This window comes from Leptopilina boulardi, unplaced genomic scaffold (assembly GCF_019393585.1).
Source record: "Leptopilina boulardi isolate dan_hultmark-lab unplaced genomic scaffold, ZJU_Lbou_2.1 LbouV2_330, whole genome shotgun sequence".
Taxonomy (NCBI): domain Eukaryota; kingdom Metazoa; phylum Arthropoda; class Insecta; order Hymenoptera; family Figitidae; genus Leptopilina; species Leptopilina boulardi.
The window spans coordinates 2,832,172-2,849,798 of NW_026137897.1; the positions used below are offsets into that span (position 1 = coordinate 2,832,172).

The following is a 17,627-nucleotide window of genomic DNA, read 5'->3' on the forward strand; positions in this document are numbered from 1 at the left end:
GTTAATTCTTACTGAACAAATTTCTAATTTATACCCATGCGCAGAGATTTGCCCTCGTTGAGGTTAGTGTTCAGATTCCCATACCTGGTGAAATCTTATTCCTATAATAAAATGATAAATTTATTATTTATTTAAAAAAAAAATTCTTTTATCTTTGATTTGCAGTTTAAAAATAAATAAAAAAAAAACTAAAAAGTTATTTTTAGTTTTGTATTTTTAAAAATATTTTTTTCATCAAATATTGATTTGACTGAAACCAAGCGCCAAGTAGTCATCCCCTCTTTGCCTGCAATCCTTGAATCCCGGGACGGAATCAATATGAACTGCACGCGACGAGGCGCTTTTCACAAACACGTTTTCACTTAAAATATAGAGAGAAAATTTTCCAGTGAATCGCGAGTGTCTGTTGCACGATGGATCGATTGACAAAAGAGCACAAATAAAACGGAATATCGAGGACCCAGCGGGTTGGTGGAATTCGAAAATCACAATCAGGTTTATTCAAGACTTGACCTCGCTAAGATTCGCGCTGAGAAAATTACAAATCGAAAGGCGCGAAGAAATGGAGATTAAGGGTCATATATTGTCCTGAAAGGACTTATTAATTTTTTTTCTTTTTTTTTGGAATGAAGAAAACGATTTAAATTTAAGTGCTAACAAATATAATGTTCGTGTTCATTTATCGAAGGCAAGCAACACCTCTAGGGGTGTCGCGAAAGTCATGAGGACATCATTGATCGTTAGGATAAAAATACATAAAATGTTACTAATTCTAATCTTTGCTCTTGTAACCACACTTCCAATCAAGGGATCATTATTACCTTACGATGAAGAGGATAATGTTTTGCACATTGGAGCAATCTTTCCAATTGCTGGAGAAGGTGGCTGGCAAGGTGGACAGGTAACCTTTTTTTTTTTTTAATTCTAATTTTTCATCATCTAAATTAATATAAATTTAATTCTTCTGAAATTCATCTATTATTATCAATTCATCATCAAAATTGATTAAAATTAAATTAAATCAATTTAATTAAATAAATGAAATAATAATTTTACAGAATAAAAAATTTTTCTGAAAAAGTACTAAAAAAACTACTAAAAACTACTAACTTGTCTCTATTTTTGTAATTAAGAAAACATTTGTGGAATAAGGTCAAAATTGTTCCAATTTTGGCTTTGAGTTGCTGCTTTGATTCACTTTTTTTTGACGAATTTTGTCGAATAAGAAACTCAAATTTAGAATAATTCAATTGATAAAAATAATTAATAAATTAATTAATTTATTTTAATTTAATAAATTTATTTATTTCTAACAAATTTTATAAATGTTAAAATTGTTTTTGAAATAAATAAATCTAATAAAGTTTTAATAAAAAACAAAAGAGGCAAAATAAAAATCTTACAAATTATGTCATAATTTTATAACAAATAAATTATGTATAAAATAGAATAACTCTCTCATCGAAAGTTTTAATCAGATACAAATTATAAAGTTTTATTTTTATTGTATACGCTTTGCCGCTATATTCAAATATAATAATAAAATATTTAAATTCATTGAGGAAAAAATTATATTCAAATTTTTTTCAAAACAATTCACTTTTAATTATACAGTAATTTTGTAAATAATTTTTCTAAATTATTCACGTATGTTAATTTTTTTTAAAATAATTTTATTTAAATATAAAATTTGATTTTTCTTCAATTCTTTTTTTTATATAGTAAAATAAAAATAAATTTTAAATATTCCTTTGAAAAATATCTTTTGTATTGTAGGTCTCAGTTTCAGATCGAAAAAAGTTTAAGTACAATCAATCAAAAAAGAAGAGTTCTTTTGTTTTAAAAAGAACAAAGGGTTATAGAATTCTTAAAAATAAGATTTCAACTTTACAATACACTTAAAAACTAACTTTTTTAGAAATTTTTTCTGTTTAAATTTATTATATATAAAAAAATTGTTATTAGCAAAGAACTGATTTTATTTTTTTCGTTTTCAAAAACAATAAAAAAAAAATTCAATTACTCTATTAAAAAATAAGAATTTAATGTAGAATTATTTTTGAAAATTATTTATTTTTTTTTTTTTGAAATAAAAAAAAAGTTTGCCTGAAATTTGATATTATCATTAAATTTTTAATTTTCTATCGAACAGTCTTGCATGCCTGCTGCCAATCTTGCGATGGAAGATGTTAATCGAGAAAAGAATTTACTATCTGGTTTCACTTTGAGACTACATTCTAATGATAGTGAGGTAATTTTTTTAACGCTTATATATATTTTAAGAAAAAAATTCAATAAAATGTTACACATTTAAAATAAAAAAAAAAATTATATTTTTGAAAACATTCAGGATATAAAATAATTTATAAAATATATAAAACAGTTAATTTATTTTTAATTTTAGTGTGAGCCTGGACTGGGAGCGTCTGTCATGTACAATCTTCTTTACAATAAGCCACAAAAGTTAATGTTATTAGCAGGATGTAGTACAGTTTGTACAACTGTTGCAGAGGCGGCAAAAATGTGGAATTTAGTTGTAGTAAGTATCGAATTATGAGATCCTCAATTTTTAAAAATTCATTCCTTTACCATTTATAGGTCTCGAGATATTTATAGAAATGTAATGTACATAAGAAATTTAAATATTTCTCTAATAATATTAAAAACTTTTAGTTTTTAGGTGAATTTCCCATAGAAATCATTAGCTATTTTTCATTTTAAAGGGTGGTACACCAGTTGTATATACTTAACGCAAAAAAGGTCATTTTCAAAAATGTTTTCTTCATAAACCATATGCATTTAAAAAAAAATATTATTCATTACCTAAAAGTACATTTTCTAGAACTTTCATTAACAAATTTTGTTATCAAAAGCTTTATGTGTAATAAGCCGCAACGTAGTGACACCCTTCGGGAAAAACATGAAATATGGTGACCAGAATTCCGCCAGTTTAATTCATCCTAAAATGCAAAAATAAAATTGATTTACATTTCTTATAAGATTGTCTAGTTCCCAATGGAAGGATTAAAAAAAATATACATATTTAACAAAATGACGACTCAAAGATAAACGTATAATTTTCAATTGTAGAAAAAAAAATGTTTTGCATTAAAATAGAAATCCTTCGATTGGGAACTAGATTCACGGTGCGCCAGTATTTTATGAGGAACCAGAATTTATTTAATCTATACTTATATGCGTATAGTAATCTAATAACAGCTGCGACTTTGTGCGCCCTGCATGCTGCTGCCATCTGACGGCGGCAGGAGGTAATGAACCCGTCATTATATTACTTTTCGTTTTGCAATCGTGTTTTTGTATGGATTCGTATAATCTTTAGGATTTAGGAAATTTATATAAGATAAGGATCTCTAGCTGCTTTTGTAAAAAGTGTCCGTCTTTCGAGAAGAAAGTATTTTAAAATCAATGTTTATCATTTTCACGTTTAGTGCCGTTTTTATGGAGCGATAATTAAAAGTCTCTTCTTGCCAAAAAATTTCAAAGATCATTCGACTCTCTTAAATAAATTTTGTCACTCTTAAAATCGTTCTTTTAACATTATAATTTAATTTTTTAAAATCGGACATAAACACTACTACAGCAATATAATTATTTATATGTAAAATTGAAAATAAGTAATTATTTTATCATTTATTACGGTATTTATTAGATTAAATAAATTCTGATTCCCCATAAAACACTGTTTTTATATAAAAACTCAATTTTATTTCAATCGTGCATGTAAACTGATTTTAAAAACTATTGAGAAATGTTTGTTATTCATCTAAGAATCATAATCAAAAAGAATTTTTAAGTGGCAATTCATTTTTATTTAAACCACCTTCTGGCGCATCGTGTCATGAGTGTTGCGGATTCTTTGAAATTCCATAGGGTAAGGGTACTTACTTTAGTATCTCAAAATTTGAAAAAACAGTATAAATTTTAATTAAAAATTTTTTTCACCTTTAACTATTATATAAGTTTACAAATATTGTTAACATTGAAAAAAAGAAGTAAGTAACAAAAATTCTCCACCAGGGTAAAGAAAAATATCAAAAACTACTCCATAAAACGAAAAGTATTAAAATTGATTGGATTTGCCTTAAATTTCATACTCGGGGGTTTTTGAGGTCGTTGATTACGAATCCAGTGTCAGTTTTTTAAAATTCAAAATGACAATTTGAAAATTTAATGCAATTCGCTTGAAAATGGGTACTTAGACGTTTTCGTGTTCGCTCATTACAATTCTGGTGTCAGTTTTTCAAAATTCAAAATGGCGGATCCAATGCGGCGGCCGAATTTTTTAAAACTCATCGAATTCACTTGAAACTCGTCACTCGGGGGGGTTTCTATGTCGCTGATGAAGAATCTGATGTCAGTTTTTCAAATCTAACAAAAATGAAATGGAAAAGAAATTGCAAAAATGGCGCGGCGAAGATTCGTGAAACAAAAAGCGTAAAAAACATAGGCCTGCAAAATTCGACTTTTTTTTTTATTATTGATATTGAAGTCGTTTCCTATGTAATTTTGTGCGCTGAACACGATCCCGTGTCCCAAAATGGCCCAGCACGTCAGGATTTTGAGAAAAGTGGGGGTAAAGAGCCCAAAAACCGTGTTTTTGGGTGTTTTCAAGAATTTTTTTCTCCTTAACCTGACGTGCTAGAAACTTCTACTAGGTCTTAAATTAAAGCTTAAAGTGTGCACTTTAAGACCCATATGCGCAAGTAAAAAAAAAACTTAAGGGATTTTGAGAAAAGTGGGGGGAAAGAGCCCCAAAAAAATTTTTTTACATACTTTATATCGCAGTGGTTTTTTATGTATTTTTGTGCGCTGAACACGATCCCGGGTTCCAAAATGGCCTAAAACGACAGGATTTTGAGAAAAGTGGGGTAAAAAAAATAAAAAAACGCGTTTTTAGGGTTTTTTTAATATTCCTCTCCTTAACCTAACGTGATAGAGACTTCAACCCCCCACTTTTTCAAAATCCCTTAAGTTTTTTTGACTTGCGCATATGGGTCTTAAAGTGCACGCTTTAAGCTTTAATTTAAGACCTAGTAGAAGTTTCTAGCACGTCAGGTTAAGGAGAAAAAAATTCTCGAAAACACTCAAAAACACGTTGTTTAGGCTCTTTACCCCCACTTTTCTCAAAATCCCTTAAGTTTTTTTTTACTTGCGCATATAGGTCTCAAAGTGCACACTTTAAGCTTTAATTTAAGACCTAGTAGAAGTTTCTAGCACGTCAGGTTAAGGAGAAAAAAATTCTTGAAAACACCCAAAAGACGGTTTTTGGGCTCTTTACCCCCACTTTTCTCAAAATTCTGACGTGCTGGGCCATTTTGGGACACGGGATCGTGTTCAGCGCACAAAATTACATAGGGAACGACTTCAATATCAAAAATAAAAAAACCATGCAGGCCTGTGAAATTTGCCTAAATAAATATGAAATTTAGTTTTCCTCAAGAACAAAGATTACAAATTTTGAGTTAAAAGCTCATAAAAATGACAAGTCGGAAGTTAGTTTTTCAAAATTTCACTTTTTGTATCAAATTCAAATTGAAAATAGTTTTTTAACAATATATATATATATATATATATATATATTGTGATTTATTTTCAAAAACATTTTTTTTTAAATACAAAAATGGAAAGTGAAGTTTAGAAGCTTCTAATAGCCGGGAGCCAGCGACAGATTTCAGGTAACAATTTCCTTCCCGGCCGATAATTCGTGAAATAATTGGAGCAATTGTGTCATGAAGCTTCGTAATCGTCAGCTACGCTACCGGCGGTGGGATGGGGAGCTGGTATAGCTTCTCATCCTATATATTTTCAGTCATTTCCTCCCAACTGAAAATTTGTCAGATAATAGTTTACATCATGATTTAAAGAGAAATAAAAACGTCAGCTGGCTGTAATGTGATGAATTATACATCAGCCTGTTATACCCGAACATGTAAAAAAAATTATGTTTACAATGATTTTCTCTCATTCAAAACTTAGCCAGATTATTGTTTATATCTCAATTTGAAGAAATAAAAACGTCAGAAGCTGAAATATAATTCAAAATGATGTCCGTCAGATTGGATCCGCCTTTTTGAATTTTAAAATTTTGATATTAAATTTGAATTTAGCGATCCTTAAAACCCTCGATGAAGAATTTTTAGTCGGATGCTTTAACTTTAAAATATTTTTTTATTCCCACATAAATTTAGAGCACTGAAATTGAAGGAATCAAGTAATTATTTATTCGTGTATTTATTAGTTATCGCGTTTTTGAGTACCACGAATTTTCTCCAGTTTCAAGGAAATTTTTGTAATTTCGAAAAAAAGATGCACGAAGACGAGATGAGACATGGAAATTTCTTTTATTGAATTTTGCGACCAGAAGGAATTTATTAATCCTCTTGAAAAGAGGTTAATTTTTACTTGAGTTAAATAACAAGAAAATATACTCTCATCGCACGTGGTCGGGTTAATTCCAATACGGGTTTAGGGATTAAATAAAAACAATAATTAAATTTATAAATGATGTTAATTTTGCCCGGCGCCAGTCAACTCATATCGACATTTAATTATTTTAAATAAAATTGATTTTTAACGTTTACCCCAATGAATTATATTATACTTTAGAAGTAGTAGGCCCACAGTAAGAAATATGCAAATTTTTTCTATTTGGGAGAAAGCTTTTTAATAATAGTGATTTTCTTTTCAGCTTTGTTATGGAGCCTCATCTCCAGCGTTATCTGATCGAAATCGATTTCCCACACTCTTTAGAACACATCCCTCAGCAACTGTTCACAATCCTACAAGAATAAAACTTCTACAAAAGTTTGGTTGGTCTCGAGTTGCACTTTTACAACAAGCAGAGGAAGTCTTCATTTCGGTGAGATTCAACATCTGCACAAAATTAAATTATAATTAAAGCAAACTTAATAAATGATTTAAATTATTTTTTTCATTTTTTCAAAATAACATAAATTCTCTTTAGACTGTTGAAGATCTCGAAGCTCGTTGTAAAGAAGCTGGAATTGAAATAGTCACTCGTCAAAGTTTTCTATCCGATCCAGCAGACGCAGTAAGGAATCTACGACGTCAAGATGCAAGAATTATAGTTGGTCTTTTTTACGTGGACGCAGCAAGACGGGTTCTCTGCGAGCTTTATCATCAAAATATTTATGGAAAAAGTTATGTCTGGTTTTTTATAGGATGGTACGAAGACAATTGGTTTGAAGTTAATTTAGATAAAGAAAATATTGTTTGCACTAAAGAACAAATGCGTCAGGCTGCTGAGGGTCATATGACCACTGAAGCCTTAATGTGGAATCAGAATAATGAGACTACAATAAGTGGCATGACTTCTGAAGATTTTAGACAGCGACTCAATAAAGTTTTGAGAGAAAAAAGATTTGATATAGATAATAATAGGTACCCTGCAGGATATCAGGAAGCACCTCTAGCCTATGATGCAATTTGGGCAGTTGCTCTAGGTAAAAATAATTGTAAATTAATTCAATTTTATTAAAACTCAATTTTGCGCAAAATACTTACAGAATTTCTTTTTATTGAATATAAATTTCATTTTAGCATTCAATAAATCAATGGAAAAATTGAATAAACTAGGAAAGAGCCTAAAGAATTTTACCTATACTGATAAAGAAATAGCTGACGAAATATATTCTGCCATAAATTCCACACAATTTCTCGGTATCTCGGTAAGAATTTATTTACGTTCAAACAATAGTAATACACTCATTCAAATATTAAACACGAGAGTTTAAGTAAAATCTCTGCAGCCGTTTCCAAGATAATTAAGTTTTAATATTTATTCTCCTGCCAATAACGAACACTTCATTAGAAAATTAATAATAATTTTTCCATTGATTCATAATTACAGGGTTACGTTGCCTTCAGTTCTCAAGGTGATCGAATTGCCTTGACGCAAATAGAACAAATGATTGACGGGAAATATGTAAAATTAGGCTACTATGATACACAAGCTGATAATTTAACATGGTTAAATGCTGAACGATGGATTGGTGGAAAAATTCCTCAAGATAGAACAATCGTAAAAAATGTCTTAAGAACAGTTTCCCTGCCTCTTTTTATATGCATGTGTACAATTTCATCCGTCGGCATTGTCGTCGCCTTATTACTCATCATTTTTAATATATGGAATAGATATAGAAGGTAATTGTCAACTTTCTCTTATAATTTACATTCACGGTATGTACCGACAGAACCCTTATTATGGAAAGAATTGTGCGTCTAATTTCATATTTTGTTCCCCCTTGCAATCAAGATACAAATACTGTAAAAAAAGGACCAAAGTGGATATTTGATATTGTATTTGTTAATTTATTTTCACACTTTTTCAGAGTGATAATGTCTTCACATCCGGTGTGTAATACCATAATGCTAGTTGGAGTAATTGCATGTTTCATCTCAGTTTTTTTATTGGGTATTGATGGCAGATTTATAGAACCTTCGGAATATCCAGGAATATGTCAAGCAAGAGCTTGGATATTATCTATTGGATTTACTTTAGCATTTGGAGCAATGTTTAGCAAAGTATGGAGAGTTCATCGATTAACAACGAAGACGAAAGCTGATCAAGCCAAGGTACAATTTGCACTATTTGATTGAAATTTAATTATTCAAAAGTTTCAGTTAAAAGTTGACGAATTGAGGAAATTGGAAATAAATTCTGCAGGGTCAAATGTTATTTTTAATCGGTTAACGATGACATACAATTTTTTTTTATGAACAACATTAATTAATCAAATAACAAGATATTTTGTAATTTCGACAAAAAGTAGAATTAATTATAGTTTTGAAAAGCTGTCATATAGCATCCCTATAGTTTTCACGCTTTGGATTGCAGTACATTTTTTGGTAAATTAGTATTAAAACACATGTTCATTAACTAATTAAAGTATATGTACCCAAGTAGAAATGTCAATATAAGATGGAATAGAATATTGAATTAGAATTAATGGAATTTTATTTAAATTAATACATATTGTAACGCTAATTTAGATATTAGAAATATTAGTTAAAATAATAATATTCCACAATCCCGTGTTTAAATTATGTACTGTGATTTCTCTACACACTACTTTCCGGCATACGAGCCTCTCTCATGGGGAGATTCCGCTGAAACGATCGAGAAACACGACGACGACCTGATTTGAACTACCTGTTACCTTTTGTATTGTACTCACGAAACATACTCTCGTTGAGATAATCCGCTGGACGACGATGTGGCTACGACTTGACCCAAGGAATGAAGACACAAATAAACGCACGATTATTAACTAATAACAACTATTTATTAACAACTTTGTCACTACACGTATCAGTATTAATAGTCCTTTCTAACACCTTTGTCGGCACACATCCGCCTTACACAGCAGCTCGGATTGATCTCTCGATTGATTATTGCGCGCCCTTATTCTTCCTGCTGGCCCTTGGTCGGTGAGAATCCGGAAATATCTGGAACTTCCTAATTCTTCATTGAACAACGAACCACCTGTACTAAGGAAAAACCGTTGACACGCACAATCACACACACATATGAATAGATCTCCCTATTTGACATATTCGACGCTGATACCAATATAGAATTCACGACTATGTAATGAATATTGGGGACTTATACCTAAATAACGATATACTTCGTTATAATATATACAATAGATTAGTTGAAATAAGAGAAACAATCCTTGTCTGGATTAAATACTCGTCATTCACTGGAACAATGAATGAAGATTAAATAGGAATAGACTATGGAAGAAAACAAAATAGCATCTAAGAAACTTATACGGTAAAGTCCTTTGAAAGCACTGAAAAATTAGATAATTGAATCAATGATATTCTGTGAGTGCCGTAAGGTTTTAGACGAGTAAAATTAGATCAAATCTGACTTTAGGTTTGTGTTTAGCTCATCAAAATACATAGGAGAAATCTACCGCATAGAATAGTTTTTCTTTTTTTGGGTAAAATAATTTTATACAAATTGGGAAGTAATTTAAAGGGAGGAAGTTTCATCTAATATATACTTAACGTGAAAAGAGGGATGAAGAAAATAAAAAATGGGCTAAAAATGTGTGAAGTAATTTGTGGACGAAGCTTTTGTAATGTTGTAACCGCTCAAAGTGGCACGGGAATTAGGGGAGAATTGGATGTCAGGGAACAAACCAATTAAACAAATTATTAAGAATAAAATATCCTAAATTTATTATACGTATATTTTGATTACTACTACTATTCGGAGAACACTTTTGCTAGTTCAAGTCGTTTACAGTTTTTAGGGAATAAAATCTTATTTGCAAAAAAAAAGTTTAATTATGTCAAACGGTGTAATTCAATATTTGTAGATTTCTACTTGGGTAATTTCCGGCATGACTATATAATAAATAGGTTTCTGGAATTTGTGGAGTTCAAATAAACTGGTGAAGTAGGGGTATATTTCCAAATAAAACTTAAAATTATATAAAAAAAAACAGTTTGTTAACATAAAATTTTTTTCATATTATTGCACTACACACGTATTTTTAAGCATGAAAATGTTTAAATTTTAAATATTTTAATATATGTAGAAAAGAATGTTACCTATTTCTGAGGAAAATTTATATTTCAAATATCGGTTTACACTTTTTTTTTTGAATAATAAGTAGTTATTAAAAATTTAATTTTCATCCCTTCCACTTTACAAAAAAATTAGGTGTAATATAAAAATGAAAATCCTTAATTGACAACGCACTTTTAAAACTGCAAATTATCACATTTTATATATAGTATAAAAAAAAATATTTTCCGCATGAATTTATTTTCGTATTTCAAAATGCACGTAAACAATTCCTGCATGTTTTGCAGAACCTCATGCGTGACCCTTTAATTTTTCTAGTTATTTATGGCTAAACAGAAGATTTCATCTGTACAGAAGAAAATTCAACCATGGAAACTGTACACGATGGTCACTGCCCTGGTAGTGATTGACATTGTCATATTGGGCTCTTGGCAGGGGCTGGATCCGCTGCAAAGAAAAATAGAAGAATTTGCACTTGAAGCTCCATTAGCAGGAGTAGATGATGATGCCAGAATAAGGCCTTTACTAGAACATTGTGAAAGTGAATATAATAACACTTGGTTTGGTAAGTGCAATACAAATGAAATATTTTTTAGATTATATGTAAAATATGTTTTGTCTCTTATCTAAAAGCACGATCTTGTTTTAATTTCACACATTGATAGAAAACTTAAGTTATGTTTAAATTTACGCTGAAAACGAAAGAGAAATTTTGATTTAAGAAATTACAGGTGCAATTGTGACTAAATAAGATTAGATCAATATAAGCAAACATACCAAACCCCATATCGCACCATCTTTTTCCCTGGAAGATTTTGGCGTCAACCTACCTATTTCTCATTCGTGTGAGAGACTCCTTGGACTCCTTAAGGGCCGTTTTGAAGTCTCCGTATCCTCCGCTGACTGCGATTTGGCTAATGTTCGCCTTATCGTCATACTTTTCTCTACATAAAAAGCAGCTTGGGCTTCTACTGCAGTTTGCAAACTTATGACCGACTTCTTCTTCTTTTTTAGACAATACATAAAGCCAATCATTATGCGTCTTACTTTCTCCAGCCTGTCCGCCTCCTCTGGGTCGGTGACTACAACCGCTAGCTTCATTCCTCGTCGATTGGGTCCTAGGACCGTTACCTTATTCTGCTTCCTAGCTCCTGGAGCACTTCCGCCAACGGAACCTCTTCTTTCTGGGTAAGGCAATCTAGATCGCGGATCGCCAGTGTGATCTATTGATTCACGGTTTGCACGTTCCCCGTGCTTTCAACTTCTTTGGTGATCTCAGCGGTGAATGCCTTCTTATTGGAGTTTGCTCCGATTTTGATCAGGAGTTTGCTCCATTATCTACTAGGGTGTGTTCCACTCACTAATAAGATTAAGAGTCTTAAGTCCGTCCATTATAGTCATGTTGTCATTCTTCTGAACTTAGCAAGACTTTACTATTTTGGCGATTTCCTCTTCGATTCTCTGAAGACACACTGCAAAAAGAAGTATCTTATTTTAAGATGTTTTGGTAGTGTTTTTAAGACATTAAGACATTTTAAACATCTAAATGCTACCAATACATCTTAAAATAAGATACTTCTTTTTGCAGTGCACTCAGCTTCCTTGTCTCGTTGTCTAGGTCAGACGAAATCAAACTTCTTTCCGCTGCTGATACTAGAAACGTTTTAAGCGCTTCCTCTTCTACTTCCAAGTCTTTCCAAACAAACCCTAAGAAACTGTGTAATTTTTTATTTTCTAAAACTATTTTGTAACCAGGCAGTGTGTTAAGTTAATTCAAATGATCATTCAGACTTGAATTATAACAACATTTGTTGCAAAATATTTTATTTGCAATATAACTTTGTTTCAGGTATAATCTACGGATATAAAGGTTTAATTTTGGTGTTTGGATTATTCTTGGCTTACGAAACTCGAAGTATAAAGGTAAAACAAATCAATGACTCAAGATATGTTGGAATGTCAATCTACAATGTCGTAGTTCTTTGTTTGATTACGGCACCTGTAACAATGGTCATCGCTAGTCAGCAAGATGCCAGTTTTGCCTTTGTCGCACTAGCCATAATTTTCTGCTGTTTCCTCAGCATGGCATTAATTTTTGTTCCTAAAGTTATTGAAGTCATTAGACATCCTAAAGATAAAGCTGAATCTAAATACAATCCTGACGTAGGATTGTCTAAAGAAGATGAAGAAAGGTATCAGAAGCTACTTACGGAGAATGATGAACTTCAAAGGCTCATAGCAGCGGTAGGTTAAAAAAAATTTGTTTTTAACGAAAATTTTTCGTTTGAAAATTTATTAAATCATAGAAATAATTTCAGAAAGAAGAAAAAATAAGAGTATTGAAGCAAAGGCTAGCAGAAAAGGACGCTTCTAAAGGCGGCAGCGCAGGAGCCAAGGACTCGCTGATTGTTGCAGATTTCGTCACAGGAGAAGGAACTTCCGACAGTGCAATTGGTGGGGGCATTTCCGTTCACACAAGATCCTCTCGAGCCTCCGCTTCGGACTTCGAATTTTCAGAATCATACTTGTAAAAACTGCTCCCATTGCTATCATAAACACCGTAAACAATAAACATCTTTCGTTAGAAGGTGTAGTACAAAACTTGGGTTACTCGGGACCTCAAAAATTTTCAAATGAAAATCGATATACATATTTTAAAGAACCACTGACTCGAACTTTAATATTATACATATATTTGAACAGTATTCAAAAAGATAATCATAAGCCTTTTGGCTAAACTTTTTTCATAAACAGATATTCCCAATAAAGACATTTTTCTGATCTAAGAATCATAAAATAGAATATTTTTATTCATAGAAGAATAACTTGTCTTAAAGATTAATTTTCAAAGACCAATTTTGTAATTTTTTTCAAACGAAAACGTGACATTCAACTAGAATAGTAACACAATTGTTATATACTTTTACAATGAAAAAAAAACAAAATTGTTGAGTATTTTCATCTGTATAAAGTCTAATACTTCTAATTAGTACTAATTTTATTACTTCTAATTGGTAAATATGATTTTGTTATCTATTTTTGTTAAAACCAAATTTTTTTTTAAATTTAAAGTTTTATTATAAAAAATATTTATAGTCGCATCTATTGAAAACTTTATACGAGTTATTTAGCAAATGCTTATGACTCACGTTAATTAAAATTGTTTCAAGATTTATTTAAATTTTATTAGCGTATAAACTTTTATTAAATGAACGTACAAAGTTGATGTTAACATATATAATATCGATAAATATAAAACGCATATATGTTGAATGAGTGTCTGAGACTATGAATTAAATTAAACAGTGTATAATTTCACACTGAAAAAAAACAATTGACTATCCCTGTTTTGATGATCGAAAATATCTTTAATAGAAAACTGGCAAGATTCTGATCTACCCTTTTAAATTATTACCGATAATATATAATACAAAATGTAATATTACTTATCGAAACCAGACTAATTGTCTGACTTATTCTAAAGACTGAACTTTTAATTATTTGCTTTCTTATCAATCAAGCGATAAATTTCGGAAAAGTTTTTTACATGTTAATGATAGTAATGATAATTTTCAAACGAAATTATAAGTCCTACTTTACTAGTATCATGTCGGTCGTATTTCTGACTTTTCAATATGAAAAATTGCAGAAAATTTATTTTCTCATTTAAGATATAATTTTTCGTAATAATTTACGTTTTGGATAACGCAGGAATTTTTGCAATAAGTATTACAAAATTTAAAAAATTTAATCAGTTCTTGCATAATGAATTCTGCGAGAAAAGATTTTATTTTTTTTCTCTTTTGAAACGCATTAATGGCATAATTATGAATAAATAAGTGTTGCATAAATCCCTCTACTTTATCCATCGTAATCACAATTTTTCAATATTTATATAAAAATGGTTACTGAAATGATCACCATCCATAAAGAAAAACTTAATACAATAAATTGGTCGAAACATGCAAGTCAAAAAAAAAATATTTGTCTCTTTAATAATTATTAAATTAATAAAAGTTCTTTTCTTATATTATTTTATAAACGTTGAAAAGCATAGCAATCAGCAAAAAAAAAATTAATTTCCCTTTTGAATCTTAAGATTCAAATTTAGAGAACTATCGCGAAAATTTCAGCTTATTACGGGTCCAATCTACTCATAAAAATATGTACTGTAACATGCAAATCATATGAGCAAATGATCAACCGATTTATCATATTTAAAAATGCAAAAATAATTTTTGTATTCGGAAATTGTAAATCATGATTTCCACGTTCGAGCAATTTCAAACAATTTAAGACCAAAATCCATAAATGACCTCAAAAAATCCCAATTATTTTTTTTTGTAATTGCGTGGAAACATTCACCCTAAATAAAAACCTTTCTTAGATATGAAAATCCTTAACACATTTAGAAACCTAAATGATTGCAGTTAAATCTCGTTAGACAATCTTCAATGTTTGATGTAAAAAAAAAAAAATTATCCGTGTAAGCCTCATGAAGTCTGCTCCCAAATTGAATGATATTACAAAAAAAAAACAACACAACTGGAACAATCAACGGAAATCAAAGCGGAAATATGCTAACGAGATTTAAACGCTTTTTCAACGAGACACCATTCATAAATAATTTGGGAGTCTTGATGAGGTAAAATATTTGTTAAATGTAGCCCCATTGCGTGTGGAAGATTAAATATTTGTATATCAGGTAATAATTTATAAAAAAAAAAATTCTCTTTTATAAAATATTATCTGCAAATTTATTGATAGAGAAATAATTTTTACTAATTCAAAAACGAATTTTCGAATTCAAAATTTTAACAAAAATTTCATTGTATTTCCCGGAAAATAATATTTCAGCCTTAGAAAATCGTTCTAACCATTATAAGAATTGTATTCGATACTTATTAAAAGATTTATTGCAATTTAACTTGAACGACAAATAATATCTATTAAAAATCACTCTTTTTGAAATTATTTGTTTTTCAAATTATATAAAGGACACCGCACTTTTTACATTGAAAATGGCTTTCAGACAAATCTTTTGAAACTCTGTAGTTTTGTAGTTTAAGGCTTCCTAAACAAAAAATCCTTATGCCAAAATTCAATCTTATGAGTAGTTTTTTAGCTACAGCATTTTAAAGTTAAAAAATAATGTATTTATGTAGCTAAAAAACTACTCATAGAATTGAATTTTGGCATAAGGATTTTTTGTTCAGGAAGCCTTAAACTACAAAACTACAGAGTTTCAAAAGATTTGGCTGAAAGCCATTTTCAATGTAAAAAGTGCGGGGTCCTTTTGTAATAAATCGAATACATAAGTACCGAATTGTGCCTTTGTTTGGTTAGTGCAATCAAAAGGAAGATTTTTAATTGATTGGCAATTTACGTTTTAGATAGACAACTAATTTAAATAAAAAAATTTGTAGTCGCCGAATGAAAAAAGATGTCGGAAAAAGTGTCGGACTTGATATTATTTATGAATGGATATCAATTTGATACGTTACAATTGCGCTGTTTCAAGAGTATCGTTCTCTTCTTTTCTGATTCTAGAAACGGCTGATTAGATGACATCGGCTGATAATAGAAGACATCGACTGAGCAAAAAAAAGAATTATGTAGATGATAAAGCAAGTTGGAGGAGCAGCATTCTAAAATTAAACTTTGTCGATTAACGTGCCACGTGGATTTTAGTCCTGGTGGATTCTAGTCCTCAATTATAAGAAACTTGTTCAAACTTAAGGATACCTGATTTTTCGTATCAACGACAGTTAAAGATAAGTCTTCGAGTGTTTGTGCAATATAGAAAGTCGTGTGAATAGGTCCTGCGACACTTTTTGACATATTAACGCGATTTGACTGCGATTTGTCATGCCACTGTAGAATACGTGTATATCCTAGAACTGAAAATTGTTTAGGCGAAATGAAAATTCTACAAGTTCGTTCGTGTTTAAATGAATATTTACGTTTGTTTTGTGAGAGGAAAGTGTGTAGAGAAATATTATTCTTATCAATTAAATTAGTTTTTTTTTGTTTTTCATTTTCAACTATATATCTTGTACATTTTTAATTTTCTACTACTTTTCCGAAATTCAGTGAAATATTCAATTATGGAAGAGTCTTATCGAAACTTGAAAGAAAGTACCTTATACATACATAATTATATATATGTACGTTAGACGATGGAAATATTTATTTAAAGTTTTGAACTATAAAATTGGTTGAAGGAACTCTGCTTTTTTATTTAATTCCTTAATATATATATATATATATATGTGCCATTCCAGGAGTTTTTTAGCACTTTTCGGAGTAACCTTTCCAATAAATTAAATGAAACATTTTTTTAATAATATTTATTAATATAAAGGTCCAAAAAAATCACTTTTTAAGTAAAAACAATTGTTTATTTAAAAAATACAATAATAAATAATGCAAAAAATTCACTTTTTTCCTGCAACTCCAAATAAATTGGTTTAAAGATCAAAATTTTCATTATTTTTCAAGCTTTAATACCGCACAAGAAACATAGAGTCCGAGAAAATATTCAACTCACAATTTTTTAAACAATGTTTGTTTACTTTTTTGTATTTTATTTACTGTGAAACGTCTGCTAAAACTGCGCGCGACGTTTGGAAGTTGTCGCTTTCCTTATTGAGCAGAAGCTCATTACACTAGCGTAGTAAAAAAAAATGTTGTGTGAAAAGTGAGGTTTTTCATCCTTCAAAAATGTTTTTTATGATTGTTTACTGCAAAGTAGATAATTAAAAACCATTCAATGTGATAACCAGAAATTTTTACGTTTCGTTTAATGACAACATAACCTCACTTTTCGCACAACATGCTTTCTACTACGCTAGTGTAATGAGTTTCTGCTCAATAACGACAACGACAACTTCCGAACGTCGCGCGCAGCTTTAGCAGACGTTTCACAGTAAATAAAATACAAAAAAGTAAACAAACATTGTTTAAAAAATTGTGAGTTGAATATTTTCTCGGACTCTATGTTTCTTGTGCGGTATTAAAGCTTGAAAAATAAGGAAAATTT

The 17,627-nt window shown here is 30.1% G+C and overlaps 1 protein-coding gene across 4 annotated transcripts; it reads left to right on the top strand.

The window, feature by feature from the left end:
• The first annotated feature begins 307 nt into the window (after nucleotides 1-307).
• On the top strand, nucleotides 308-16,812 carry LOC127285113 (gamma-aminobutyric acid type B receptor subunit 1). Of its 4 annotated transcripts, none has more exons than XR_007843564.1 (12): nucleotides 308-901; nucleotides 2,153-2,251; nucleotides 2,405-2,539; nucleotides 6,710-6,880; nucleotides 6,986-7,484; nucleotides 7,582-7,709; nucleotides 7,892-8,184; nucleotides 8,373-8,616; nucleotides 10,904-11,150; nucleotides 12,435-12,829; nucleotides 12,904-13,173; nucleotides 16,136-16,812. XR_007843564.1 is itself a non-coding variant. In XM_051310931.1 (12 exons), the coding sequence occupies exons 1-12, from the start codon at nucleotides 722-724 to the stop codon at nucleotides 16,143-16,145; spliced, it is 2,610 nt and encodes an 869-aa protein (XP_051166888.1). In that variant the 5' UTR covers nucleotides 308-721; the 3' UTR covers nucleotides 16,146-16,812. The 4 variants fall into 4 exon arrangements, 3 of the variants coding, with proteins under 3 accessions (XP_051166888.1, XP_051166889.1, XP_051166890.1); XM_051310931.1 differs by having other exon boundaries at nucleotides 12,904-13,112; XM_051310932.1 differs by having other exon boundaries at nucleotides 10,940-11,150; nucleotides 12,904-13,112.
• Nucleotides 16,813-17,627: the final 815 nt, after the last annotated feature.

Bases quoted from the DNA above. Each gene is read 5' to 3' on its own strand.
- LOC127285113 (XM_051310931.1), top strand. From the start codon at position 722: ATGAGGACATCATTGATCGTTAGGATAAAAATACATAAAATGTTACTA. The intron at 902-2,152 runs GTAACCTTTTTT...TCTATCGAACAG, and splicing joins GTGGCTGGCAAGGTGGACAG to TCTTGCATGCCTGCTGCCAA. The intron at 7,485-7,581 runs GTAAAAATAATT...ATTTCATTTTAG, and splicing joins AATTTGGGCAGTTGCTCTAG to CATTCAATAAATCAATGGAA.